General features: G+C 39.2%; 2 protein-coding genes across 2 annotated transcripts in view; one reads left to right on the plus strand and one right to left on the minus strand.

Annotated features, from left to right (window-relative positions):
- The window catches only part of LOC133639889 (uncharacterized), a 58,363-nt gene extending 48,864 nt beyond the window's left edge, over positions 1-9,499 (minus strand). Inside the window, exons 1-3 of the mRNA XM_062033573.1 lie at positions 8,945-9,499; positions 2,984-3,054; positions 1,226-1,255 (exon numbers count right to left, since the gene is read on the minus strand). Coding sequence (XP_061889557.1) covers positions 1,226-1,255; positions 2,984-3,054; positions 8,945-9,278 — 435 coding nt within the window. The 5' untranslated portion in view covers positions 9,279-9,499. The remainder of the gene's footprint in view (positions 1-1,225; positions 1,256-2,983; positions 3,055-8,944) is intronic.
- Positions 1-14,297, plus strand: part of LOC133639553 (probable ATP-dependent RNA helicase DDX17) — a 104,230-nt gene that overhangs the window by 53,008 nt on the left and 36,925 nt on the right. The window lies entirely within an intron of this gene.

The following is a 14,297-nucleotide window of genomic DNA, read 5'->3' on the forward strand; positions in this document are numbered from 1 at the left end:
AAAGAGTAAAAGATAAGGATTCCTAATTAACGCAATCTCGGGATTAACGTAGTCGGTATTTTGTGGACCCCAACAACCGTGTTATATCAAACTTTAAGTGTATATAATGTTATCAAAGAAGGCTGCACAATGTATTGTGATATAGCTTTTAGGCCATATTGCCCATCCCTAATCCCAAATATGAAAAATATTACAAAAATAGTTTTTTAGAACTTTGAAAAACACAGCCAGAGTCCGCCCGTTTTTCTCAGGCCAACACGTGGGGTGCTAATGCATGATTTTATTTCCTGTCGTTTAGACTATTGTAATGCCCTGTTCTTTGGTCTTCCCAAAAATATTATTAGAACTCTACAATTCTTACAAAACTCAGCTGCACACGTGCTGACGAGGACCAGATTACACCAGTTTTAAAGTCGCTGCATTGGCTACTCGTCCGCTTCAGGGTCGATTTTAAAGTTCTATTATTATTTTTTTAAATGTCTTAATGTCCTTGTGTCTTCTTACCAATCTGATTGGCTTTTATCATATCAACCCCCACGGATCCTCAGATTCTCAGGCCCCCATCTTTAAGTTTTAACAAAGACCCACGGTGAGGTGGAATTTAGCCACTATGGCCCCCACCTCTGGAACAGACTGCCAGGGAGCCTCAGGACTGCAAATACAGTTTTTAAAAAAGTTTAAAGGCACACTTTTTCAATCAGGCTTTTTACTGATCATTTTAAACTCTTCTTAGGTTCTTAATTTTTACATTAATAGTTTTCTCATTAATTACATACAGTAAAAATAATGAATTATAATGATATATTAATATTTATTATATATAATTTGTATTATTTTCTCTTTTTATATATTGCTATTATTTTCCCTATTTTACATATTTATTATTTATATTTTATTTTTACATACATTTTATACATTTTTTAGATTACGTTAATTTGAGTTATTCTCCATAATGGATGCCTCAAATGTGGCGTTCATTGATCCTCAGTGCCATGTTTTGTTATTGTTGATAGTGCTGTGTGTTTTTTTCTTACTGGTCCACTTTGTGTTGCAACTTGCCTGTAAATTAAAAGTACTATCAAGTATAAATAAAGTTTGATGATTACCAGCCCTGACAGTGTCTCCATCTGAGAATAACCTTGGCCCTTGGACAAATGTAATTGAGGACCCCCGTTGTAAATCATTAGAGTACAGTACCTAATGGTCAAGAATGTTTCATATTTACCTGCATGAAGGGCCAGAACATTAATCCTGTCTGAAAAGAGAAACAACACAAGATAAACCAAGCATGCATGCTAACTCCAAAGGCAAAGAGAAGCAATTTGTATATTTAAGACCTACCATGGAAGCTTAAGAAAAAATGTAAATCAGCAGACTTCAGCAGATCTAGTCAAGCATTCACACAATAATATTATTCTGCTAGTGGTAACCCTGACAATGCCATTCCTAAACACCTTTAAAATATATTATATCTTGTACTACATTACGTAAAACATGAACTATTGAACTTGTTACTCATGCAAGTAAATCAAAAGCCAGACAGAAAAGTAATGATTTAGCAATAATGGCATGGCCTGGAGAGCAAAGCACAGGGGTGTTAAAAATGTGGCCTGCTGTGTATTTAAAAAAATAAAAATAAAAAATAAAAAATTTATTTAAAAAAACAATAATAAAATAAAATTAAAATAAAAAAAATAATAATAATAAAATAAAATAAAATAAAATTTAAAAAATATATATATATATATATATATATATATATATATATATATATATGAATAAAATATATATTTTTTAAATATATATATATATATGGATACGTATATACTGTATGTATATATATATTATAAAAGAAGCTGAATGTACTGTTAACATTTGGACAAAAAAACAAGCTCCTGCACCCCTTATATTCTAAGACAAATGCACACTTACAAACTACAGTTAGATGCAAGTAACTTGTTGTACTTGCATTGTATTTTTAAGACTTTCTGGCAAGGAGAGTATTTATATAGGAATCGAGTGGCCAAACACAAAATGTCATGCATTGGTCACTTACTAGCTGTGCTTTTTTTGTTGAGTACGACAGCAAAATAATCCACTATGGGGGCCAAAGAAAGTTGCAGGACTAGCAATTTAATAAAGAAAGCGACAAATTCTATTGAATTCAAGAAAAAACTAAGTACAAAGGCGGCGTCTTCCTCTCCTCCCTACCCTCCTTTCTCTCTGAATTTAAATTGTATTTGATATGCCATTGATATGTTTTTATTATTATTATTTGAAACTCGATTTTGCATGTCATTAAAAAGTTATATAAGCCTTGCTTGTTCAATATTCAATGCAAAACTTGTTTGGGTCCCTATTAAAAGGTTAATTTATTTAACCTTGGACCGCAGCTTTGTTCAGTTTTAAATTTTGGCCCACTCTGTATTTGAGTTTTACATAAATACTAATACCAGATGCCAATTGTAATCAAACTACAACATTTATAAACCACACACCTGTTGTGAATTTCACTGTTCAGTTCCTTGTTAGAGAACAGGAAGTTGTGCAAAAAGTACTGAAACATTAAACAGTTGGACATTTAAACGTTTATAGAAGGTCAAATTAGGTCGACATGTAAAAAAGAGGAAGTCATAATGAGAAACAAATGACACTGACACAAATATTAATACACTTTATCACTTTATTTTTTTCTTTAAATATATATTCCTATGATATGCATGTTGTAACCTGTTTTTTTTAAAATTTTTGTTAAATGCTCCTCTGCAGCCACAATTTTTTCATAATGTGGTTCTTGCTGGTAGTACTTGGCAAACCCCTGGCATAGCACCTACTGGCTTGTCCTCGTTTTGCATGCTACTCGCAACCCTTATTCTGCCATTCTGCTTGGTATTGCTGGGATATGTTGTGATGTATTAACTCTTCTTATGGCCGTCATCTTACGCTTCCCTCCACACCATGACATCCTGTCTCATGCACTGACCTTATAAGTGTTCAGGAATTTCTCTCGGCAGTCTTCCATGATGTCTTCTTTACCCTCCAAGAAGCTGACACCTGTTTAAGCACAAAATACACTTTACTGTCAGACTGAATGATGTGCAGTAACAACAAACACAGGATGGAGTATACATTTATTTTATGACGAGGTAATGTGAAGCGTTATTTCAAAGTTTATCTGCTTGCATAGAGAAAGTAAGGCCTGTAATGGTCAGTGACATGATTTTGTTTTTTAAATGCATTTGCAAGTACAGTCTATCCGCAAAGTATTCACTTTTCCACAGCCGTATTCCAAAATGGAATAAATAAATGTTTTAACCTGACAATATACGTATATATATATATATATATATTTTTTTTTTTTTTACAAATTTCAATATTATTGTCTACAGACATTTCCTGTAACTTCATGCTTATTTTTTATCTCTGACATTCACTGTCAGCTGAGGGACCTTATTTGAACAAGTGTGTGTTTTGACAAATGATGTCTAATATCTAAATATTACAAATATCTTTTTATATGGCTTTGTGGTTAGAGTGTCCGCCCTGAGATCGGTAGGTCGTGAGTTCAAACCCCGGCCGAGTCATACCAAAGACTATAACAATGGGACCCATTACCTCCCTGCCTGGCACTCCGCATCAAGGGTTGGAATTGGGGGTTAAATCACCAAAATGATTCCCGGGCGCGGCCACCGCTGCTGCCCACTGCTTCCCACTGCTTCCCTCACCTCCCAGTGGGTGAACGAGGGGATGGGTCAAATGCAGAGGACAAATTTCACCACACCTAGTGTGTGTGTGAGACAATCGTTGGTACTTTAATTTTAACCAAGTATTTCAGGTAACAAACTCGTCTGTTTGCATTCAGGGAGAATCCCACGAGTTGGCTGTACTTTTTTTTTGTATCGAGGAAGACTGTAAAATAATCCACCTTGGGGACAAAGAAATTTGCAAGTGACAGTACTTTGATAAAGAAGGTGAGAAACGCCAGAACTCGAAGCAAATCCCGCTCATCACGCTCTTTACCAACAAGATTTTTCAGAGTCTTCAATAAGTGATGTTAAATGTTCATTTATCCACTTAATTTATCAATTATACAGTATGTAATCTAAATTGTTTTTGGCATGTAAAACTATAATTATTCTCCATATAATGTGTTTTTTGGGTGTTTGGAACAGATTAATTAGATTTATTTTAATTATATGGGAAAACAATTATTTGGTTTCTGTATGATTCGGTTTTTGTCTGACCTTTTGGAATGGATTATTAAAGAAAACCACGGTACCAATGTTATTAATATTTGTATGTATTTTCTTACTTAGAAAAAAACATTTATTTAAAAAATATATATTAATACATTTTGGGTGTTGTGTGTAAGTATTGAGGGAAACCAGGGGTATATTTAGTCATTTGGGGGCCCAAGGCAAACCTATAGTCGTTGGGGAAATGAAAAACAATCATTTAATTTTGTTTTGTCGATGGGTGGGACAAGTTTTTAAGATATCCAATCACAGCTCTTTAATGGCTACATTGAAAGAGGGGTGGGGGGATAGGTACGAACAAGAGCCAATTAGATGCTTTTCCTTGTGAGATCAGGAAGTCACCGCCAAAAACAAAATGTATGTATTTAACATGTTCCACATTGTATTATGTGTACAAGTTACAACTGGGATAAAGTGAAGAGGACACATTTCATTTTTACTGCTATGATGCCATGAGCAGGCGAGTCATCGATTGTGACATTGACAGAACTGTAAGTTAAATCTATTATTTGCTGCTTAAGGTGTTGTGCCAAAAACTGATCCACTGCGCGTACCGCCTTCGTGCTTTGTCTGTCCACAACTGATTACTAAATGTAAGACAAATAGTTATATCCATGGTTATTGTAACAATATGTGTTTGGAAATTATTTAAGTACATGGTTATTGTAACAATATGTGTTTGGAAATTATTTAAGTACATACTGTACTGTTTACATGTTGAAGCATTGTTTAACAAGCTGAAATCAACCTAAAACGACAACTAGGTGTTTCAAAATAATACTTTAATATTGACACATCTCATTTGTGCATCTCCTAAGGTTATTCTAGTAATTTATGCACAGATGAGATGTTTCAATATTACTTTGAATCCATTTTTGGCAACCAAAATTACATTGATTTAATAAATATATCCAAACACTTTCTTAACATGTATTATGTGCATGAACAAATAACAGTTAATATTGTATGTAGCTTTTAAACAAGAGAGAGGTTTAAGCACATCAATATCAGTTCAATAACAGTCCATTACAATCTCATTAATACCACAGAAATGGCCAACTCTTTCATTTTTCGGACACAATAAAGGCTTGAATAAATTTAAATAAACATCCTTACGATAACAACAGATATAAAGTGTTTGTCTCATACTTAGTAATCAGTTGTGGACAGACGAAGCCCAAGTAGTGCAGCTTTAACAAGCATGCGTGCTCTTGCGGCGGGAATCCATTTCTGGCAGAGGCCCCTATAAGAAAATTTAATGTCCCCACCCCTAAATGTTTTTCTGTGTATTACCCACACCCACTGATGATAATTATAAGTGAATCAGCTAATCGAAGTAAAGGAAAACCTGGCATCATATTTAAAGGGGTCATGTTAAGATAACATGTAATGGTGGTTCTTTGGTCCAAATTTGACATTGCTTATGTTTTTCAGTCCGTTTTCAAGCCGCTTTCTGACCGTCTCTTCAGGAAACGCCGTTTTGTGGGCGGCCTTATTTACGTGGCTCCACTTCGACAGTGTCATCTCCCCGTCAGCCATGTTGTAGTTTTTAGCGCCTCCATAGCAAGTCTACTAAAATTAATCCATCTTTAAACAGTCAAAATCTAAAAAAAGTTGAAGTTAAAGTAGTTTTTTACATGTGTTTTAAAAAGCTGGTTTCAACCAAATCCACACAATAATTACTTTTAGGGCATGTAAATATTAACCTGACTCTCGCCAGATCCTTGTAGTTCGCTGAGCTCCACACAAAGATCTGGGCTCGAGGGTATTGCAAACTCCTTCCAGATACCAAAAAATAATGAACCAATCAGGATCGGCGGGCGGGATTTCATACATGTAACGTAGCGCCGAAGCAACTGTTTGATTCAAACAACAATGGCGGCATGCAGCGAGGAGTCGTTTGTTGACATTGATTCTGCTATTGCAACTGTTTTGCGACATCGATCGTCTACTGACATTGCTGCGTTGTTTCAGTAAAAGTTCTCTAACTTTTCGCTCTGTTGTTATCCAATATGTCGGCTGTTCTGTTTTGGATTTCCCAGCGTCGCTCTCATCAGCGTCACGTGTTGATTTCGATGTGAGTTGTTGAAGTAGCACGTCATTCAAGATAATGGACAAGTGGTTTATCCAATCACATAAAATTATTTTTTTACAAGGCCCCGCCTTCTGAAATACATCTCCTATTGAGAAGTCCCAGATCCTTGTGTGGAGCTCAGCGAACTCCAAGGATCTGGCGAGAGTCAGGTTAGGGTAGAGGCGGTATAGTACCGAATATGATTCATTAGTATCGCGGTACTATACTAATACCGGTATACCGTACAACCCTATGTTGAAGTATCCTTTAAAAACCAAAACCAAACCCGACCCAGCAACACTCAGAACTGCAATAAACAGAGCAATTGAGAGGAGACACAAACACGACACAGAACAAACCAAAAGTAGTGAAACAAAAATGAATATTATCAACAACAGTATAAATATTAGTTACAATTTCAACATAGCAGTGATTAAAAATCCCTCATTGACATTATCATTAGACATTTATAAAAAATTAAAAAAAAGAACAATAGTATCACAGTGGCTTACACTTGCATCACATCTCATAAGCTTGACAACACACTGTGTCCAATATTTTCACAAAGATAAAATAAGTCATATTTTTGGTTAATTTAATAGTTAAAACAAATTTACATTATTGCAATCAGTTGATAAAACATTGTCCTTTACAATTATAAAAGCTTTTTACAAAAATCTACTACTCTGCTTGCATGTCAGCAGACTGGGGTAGATCCTGCTGAAATCCTATGTATTGAATGAATAAAGAATCGTTTTGAATCGGGAAAAAAAATCGATTTTGAATTGAATCGTGACCCCAAGAATCGATATTGAATCGAATCGTGGAACACCCAAAGATTCACAGCCCTAGAATCTATATGTGTTAAACATGCTTGTATTATCATTAAGCACATTTAACTTGTTAACAAAAACGTCTATATCGTAAATAAATATATATAAATGATATATATGTATGAGGTAGATCCCCTCGACTTGGTCAATCGAAAAGTAGCTCGCCTGCAGAAAAAGTGTGGGCACCCCTGATCTAGGTCCTGGTACCCTAGCACCTCAAATCTAAACTCCAAACATCCCAGAACAAGCTAGTCAGATTACTTCTAGACCTCCACCCCAGATCCCACCTCACTCCTACCCACTTCTCCAAAGTGGGCTGGCTCAGGGTGGAGGACAGAGTAAAACAACTTGCACTGAGCCTAGTCTATAAAATCCGCTACACCTCCCTGATACCGAAGTACATGTCAAACTACTTCCTTAACATAAATGACCGCCATAACCACAACACCAGGGAGAGCTCCACTAACCACGTTAAACCCAGATTCCGATCTAACAAAGGTCTTAACTCATTCTCTTTCTATGCCACATCAATGTGGAATGCGCTCCCAACAGGTATAAAAGAAAGGGCATCTCTATCCTCCTTCAAAACCGCAATAAAAGTACACCTCCAGGCAGCTACAACCCTAAACTAACACCCTCTCCGGATTGTTAATAATCAAATGTAAACAATCAAATGCAGATACTTTTTCTTATGCCTTCTGATCTCTCTCTCTGTCTGTCTGTCTGTATGTCTGTCTCTCTCTCTCTGTCAGACCTACACTGTTCCAAAATCCATTTCTCTGTTCTCAATTGTTGATGACTGATGATAACAACCAAACCTAACCCCCTCCACACCCCAGATTGTAAATAATGTAAATAATTCAATGTGATTATCTTGTGTGATGACTGTATTATAATGATAGTATATATCTGATAGTATATATCTGTATCATGAATCAATTTAAGTGGACCCCGACTTAAACAAGTTGAAAAACTATTTCGGGTGTTACCATTTAGTGGTCAATTGTACGGAATATGTACTTCACTGTGCAACCTACTAATAAAAGTCTCAATCAATCAATCAATAGATCAAATTAATCCCATCTTTAAACAGTCAAAATCCAATTAAGGTTTTTACAAGTGTTTTAAAAAGCTAGTTTCAGCCAAATCCACGCAATATGTATTTGGCGCTCGAGCACCCCCGCGACCCCGAACGGGACAAGCGGTAGAAAATGGATGGATGAATGTGGAATGTAAATATACCAATTGTTGTTTGTACGGCAGTTCAATCCCGGGCTCGGATCTTTCTGTGTGGAGTTTGCATGTCCTCCCCGTGACTGCGTGGGTTCCCTCCGGGTACTCCGGCTTCCTCCCACCTCCAAAGACATGCACCTGGGGATAGGTTGATTGGCAACACTAAATTGGCCCTAGTGTGTGAATGTGAGTGTGAATGTTGTCTGTCTATCTGTGTTGGCCCTGCGATGAGGTGGCGACTTGTCCAGGGTGTACCCCGCCTTCCGCCCGATTGTAGCTGAGATAGGCTCCAGCGCCCCCCCGCGACCCCGAAGGGTATAAGCGGTAGAAAATGGATGGATGGATGTTTGTACGGCCCGCCTACATTGAGTTTAGGGTGGGATGGGAGCCCTGAATTTGTTACTACGCCCCTGGCACTACTGTATACTATTTTAAGACTCTTGATGGAGAAGGCATGAGTCACATGTCTGTCATGTGACCTCTCCTCGTCAAAAGAACATTTTGCTCACACATAGGAACGTGCGAGATAAGTGTAAACATGAACTGACCTGTGTAGAAAACGCCGGTGGCCAAGGGCGCCGCCGTGGTCTGGTCCACCAACAGCTTCCTCATCACCATCCCGGCGGAATTACCGGGGAACCGGCGCTCCAGAAAGCGCATCCAGAAGAAATTGAAGTTGCCATGGAAACTGAACGCGACCACGGCGACATTCCGCGTGTGGCTCCAGTCCACTTTGTCCCTGTGGGCAAAACACTGGTGGACGAAGTCCCCTCCCGCGAACAGGCAGCCGTACAACGTCACGTTGGTGACCCAGGGGAACCGGCGGACATGGCGAACAAATGCATTTATCATTTTTACACTGCGTGCGGCGTTATGGGACATTAACTCCAAGGATGTGCATTGCTAATGGAAATATTTCGCTAAATTCTGCTGTGTTGACGGTTAGACGTGCGTCGTTTTTGCCCAGTGAGATTCACGGCATCAATATGAGGGATTATTTCCCACGCATAACACTCTGGTAGCGCCTCCAGGTAAACGTCAGGAAGTGTTAAAACGAGATACTTGCACGTAGCATCGTCCCGACCTCAGGACCGGCGACCTGACTCCGGGGTCGGATGGCTCGCTTGCAGAATTGAGGAGGGCAAAGCTCATGGGGCGTGGTTTTCGGTGGATCCGCCCAGAGCCGATTCTTATTGGCTCTGCCATTTAGGGGCGGGATAACAGAAACAGAAAACTGCAAGGTGCAACCTAGCAGGGCCGGCCCGTGGCATAGGCCGTATAGGCAAATGCTAAGGGCGCCGTCCATCAGGGGGCGCCACGCCAGTGCCACAAATGTTGGAGAAAAAAAAAAAGTTGGTACTATTATTTCTAAATACAAAAAATAATCCCACGTTAATTAAAATGCAAAGTAAAGCCTATTTAATATAAATATTATTTGTTACAACATTACCCCCCATCCCCCCGCACGGTGCGCCCCCTCCCTTCCGTATCATGACTCTTACCACATCAAAAAATCAACACAAGATGTCAAAACGGCCAAAACTGTCAGGTGCTCAGGGAAGAAAAAAGAGAAAAGAAGAGGAGGAGAAATGAGAAAAAGACAGAGGTAGCAGGTAGGTAACGTTAGCCTACATGAAATTATTTGTCTGTTACAGAATGTGATAGTAACCTGGCTTTTTAGCATTAAGCTAATGTTACATGATTCGGCAATTGCTAATCAATAAATAGCTAGTTCTGTTTTAACGTCGGGTTAATATTGTGGAGGGAGCTAAATTGTTATGGAAAATAATAATGTAACGTTAGGTAATTACAGTACTCCCACCTTACATTCCTCAGGGACATTAGTATTAGATCTTTTAAGCAGGTGTTTTTTGTTTACATTGTTATTGCCTTCTGGTTAGCTAATGTTTGCCCTGCAGGTAATAGTCACTTTTCCACCCCTTTATATATTAGGTATAGTTGTAAGCCTAGTTGTTAAAGTGCACATCATTAATGTTAATTAAGCTATATCACATGAGAGGGAATGCTGTTTTTTAATTTGAGCACTGTTGTGATTCGGTTAAAGATAATCATAACATAACATTCTCATATAATATGTTAATTTGCTTTCTTTAAGTAAAAAAAAAGGTCAAAGACAAAGCTATTCGGTTTCTTGTGAGTATATACACTTCACTGCCGAAGTGGGGGGGGGGGCGCCACCTAAAATCTTGCCTAGGGCGCCAGATTGGTAAGGGCCAGGCCTGAATAACATCATCAATCAAAGTTTATTTATATAGCCCTAAATCACAAGTGTCTCAAAGGGCTGCACAAGCCACAACGACATCCTCGGCTCAGATCCCACATCAGGGCAAGAAAAAAACTCAACCCAATGGGATACAATGAGAAACGTTGGAGGGGACCGCAGATGTGGGGACCCCGCCCCCTTGGGCGACCGGTGCAATGGACGTCCAGTGGATCTAGTTAATAGTGTGAGAGTCCAGTCCATAGTGGGGCCAGCAGGAGATCATCTAGAGTGGAGACAAGTCAGCATCACAGAGACGTCCCCTACTGATGCACAGATGAGTGGTCCACCCGGGTCCTGGCTTTGAACAGCTAGCGTCTCATCTGTGGTCACCTAATCTGTGACCCCCTTCTCCACTAAGGAGCAGAAAAGAGACGGCAGGTCAACTGGTCTAAAAGGGGGGTCTATTTAAAGGCTAGACGCTAGAGTATACAAATGAGTTTTAAGATGGGACTTAAATGCTTCTACTGAGGTAGCATCTCTAACTGTTACCAGGAGGGCATTCCAGAGTACTGGAGCCCAAATAGAAAACGCTTTATAGCCCGCAGACTTTTTTTGGGCTCTGGGAATCACTAATAAGCAGGAGTTCTTAGAACACAATGGTACAATACAATCAGCAAGATAGGCTGGAGCTAGACCATTTAGTATTTTATTCGTAAGTAGTAAAACCTTAAAGTCGCATTTTAAGTGCACAGGAAGCCAGTGCGGGTTAGCCAGTATAGGCGTAATATGATCAAACTTTCTTGTTCTTGTCAAAAGTCTAGCAGCCGCATTTTGAACCTACTGTAATCTTTTAATGCTAGACATATGGAGGCCCGAAAATAGTATGTTACAGTAATCGAGACGAAACGTAACGAACGCATGAATAATGATCTCAGCGTCGCTAGTGGACAAAATGGAACGAATTTTAGCGATATTACGGAGATGAAAGGAGGCCGTTTTAGTAACACTCTTAATGTGTGACTCAAACGAGAGAGTTGGGTCGAAGATATTTACATCCATTAATCCATTTTGTACCGCTTGTCCCTTAAAATTGGTCAATTGTTCCATGAAACAGCTACCCTTTATTTTTACTTGATTTATGTAACGCCTAATAGACACTTGACATACAGTACGAGCATCAACCATGCATAGAGATGATAGACTTAGACCGGGGGTCAGCAGCCCTAGTGGCTCCCTGGACCTCTTTCAGAGATGTGTGAAAATGGAAAAAGATGAAGAAAAATAAAATTTTTGTTTTAATATATTTTCCGTAGGAGGACAAACATGACACAAACCTTCTTAATTGTTAAAAAAAAATCCCACTGTTTATATTAAACATGCTTCACTGATGAGAGTATTTGGCAAACACCGTTTTGTCCTACTAATTTCAGTCATCCTTGAACTAATCTACATACATACATTTCTCCGATGCTGCCACAGAAAGTCGTGTTTTATGCCACTCCTTTGTCTCATTTTGTCCACCAAACATTTTATGCTGTGCGTGAATACATATTTGGTCAATCCATGACTGCAAGCTAATCAATTTTAACATGCTATTTAGGCTAGCTGTATGTACATACTGCATCATTGTGCCTCATTTGTAGGTATATTTTAGCTCATTTTATTTCCTTTACTTATGTCCTATGTGTATTTAATTTATATTTGCATGTCTCATAACACATTATCTGTATGTAACATTGGCTGCATTTCTCATAGTTGTTTGTCTGCCATGTTGTTCCAGACCACAGCAAATGTTAACCAGCTTGCAAGATTGAAATAAATCCATTAGAAGACAGCCTGCCGTTTCCTTTAACTTGGACACACACATCTATACCTTTGGCCATTTTGAGCCAGTAATTTCCAGAAGTTATCTCATCCTGTGAGAAGCCTTTATTTTACTAATGACTTCCAATGTTGCAAAAATGTGTAGAATAAAAATTAAAATACAACATTCCTGTCAACAAAGATTTGCGTCAGCCTTTGATAGTAGGCTAATATAGCTAATATAGACACTTACATCATGTGTTTCCTTTATTATACCACATACATAATGCTTTTATTTTTTTGCGGCTCCAGACAGATTTTTATTGCATTTTTGGTGCAATATGGCTCTTTCAACATTTTGGGTTGCCGACCCCTGACTTACACAAACTTGAATGATCCACAAGGGGAATTGTTCCACACAGTAGCTCAGTTACAAATGATGGGGGTTACAAAGGGAGGGACATCAATCAATCAATCAATGTTTATTTATATAGCCCTAAATCACAAGTGTCTCAAAGGGCTGCACAAGCCACAACGACATCCTCGGTACAGAGCCCACATACGGGCAAGGAAAAACTCACCCCAGTGGGACGTCGGTGAATGACTATGAGAAAACTATGAGAAACCTTGGACATATGTGGGTAACCCCCCCCTCTAGGGGAGACCGAAAGCAATGGATGTCGAGTGGGTCTGACATAATATTGTGAAAGTCCAGTCCACAGTGGATCCAACACATCCGCGAGAGTCCAGTCCATAGTGGGGCCAGCAGGAAACCGTCCCGAGCGGAGGCGGGTCAGCAGCGCAGAGATGTCCCCAACCGTTGCACAGGCTAGCGGTCCACCCGGGGTCCCGACTCTGGACAGCCAGCACTTCATCCATGGCCACCGGACCTGTGCAACTCCCCCTTCCAAGGGAGAGGGGAGAAGAGGAGAGAAGAAAAGAAACGGCAGATCAACTGGTCTAAAAAAAAGGGGGTCTATTTAAAGGCTAGAGTATACAAATGAGTTTTAAGATGGGACTTAAATGCTTCTACTGAGGTAGCATCTCTAACTGTTACCGGGAGGGCATTCCAGAGTACTGGAGCCCGAATAAAAAACGCTCTATATCCCGCAGACTTTTTTTTGGCTCTGGGAATCACTAATAAGCCGGAGTTCTTTGAACGCAGATTTCTTGTCGGGACATATGGTACAATACAATCAGCGAGATAGGATGGAGCTAAACCGTGTAGTATTTTATACGTAAGTAGTAAAACCTTAAAGTCGCATCTTAAGTGCACAGGAAGCCAGTGCAGGTGAGCCAGTATAGGCGTAATATGATCAAAGTTTCTTGTTTTTGTCAAAAGTCTAGCAGCCGCATTTTGTACCAACTGTAATCTTTTAATGCTAGACATAGGGAGACCCGAAAATAATACGTTACAGTAATCGAGACGAGACGTAACGAACGCATGAATAATGATCTCAGCGTCGCTAGTGGACAAGATGGAACGAATTTTAGCGATATTACGGAGATGAAAGAAGGCCGTTTTAGTAACACTCTTAATGTGTGACTCAAACGAGAGAGTTGGGTCGAAGATAATACCCAGATTCTTTACCGAGTCGCCTTGTGTAATTGTTTGGTTGTCAAACGTTAAGGTGGTATTATTAAATACATGTCGGTGTCTAGCAGGACCGATAATCAGCATTTCCGTTTTCTTAGCGTTGAGTTGCAAAAAGTTAGCGGACATCCATTGTTTAATTTCATTAAGACACGCCTCCAGCTGACTACAATCCGGCGTGTGGGTCAGCTTTAGGGGCATGTAGAGTTGGGTGTCATCAGCATAACAGTGAAAGCTAACACCGTATTTGCGTATGATGTCACCCAGCGGCAGCATGTAA

This window comes from Entelurus aequoreus, linkage group LG22, assembly GCF_033978785.1.
Source record: "Entelurus aequoreus isolate RoL-2023_Sb linkage group LG22, RoL_Eaeq_v1.1, whole genome shotgun sequence".
In the NCBI taxonomy this organism is placed as follows: domain Eukaryota; kingdom Metazoa; phylum Chordata; class Actinopteri; order Syngnathiformes; family Syngnathidae; genus Entelurus; species Entelurus aequoreus.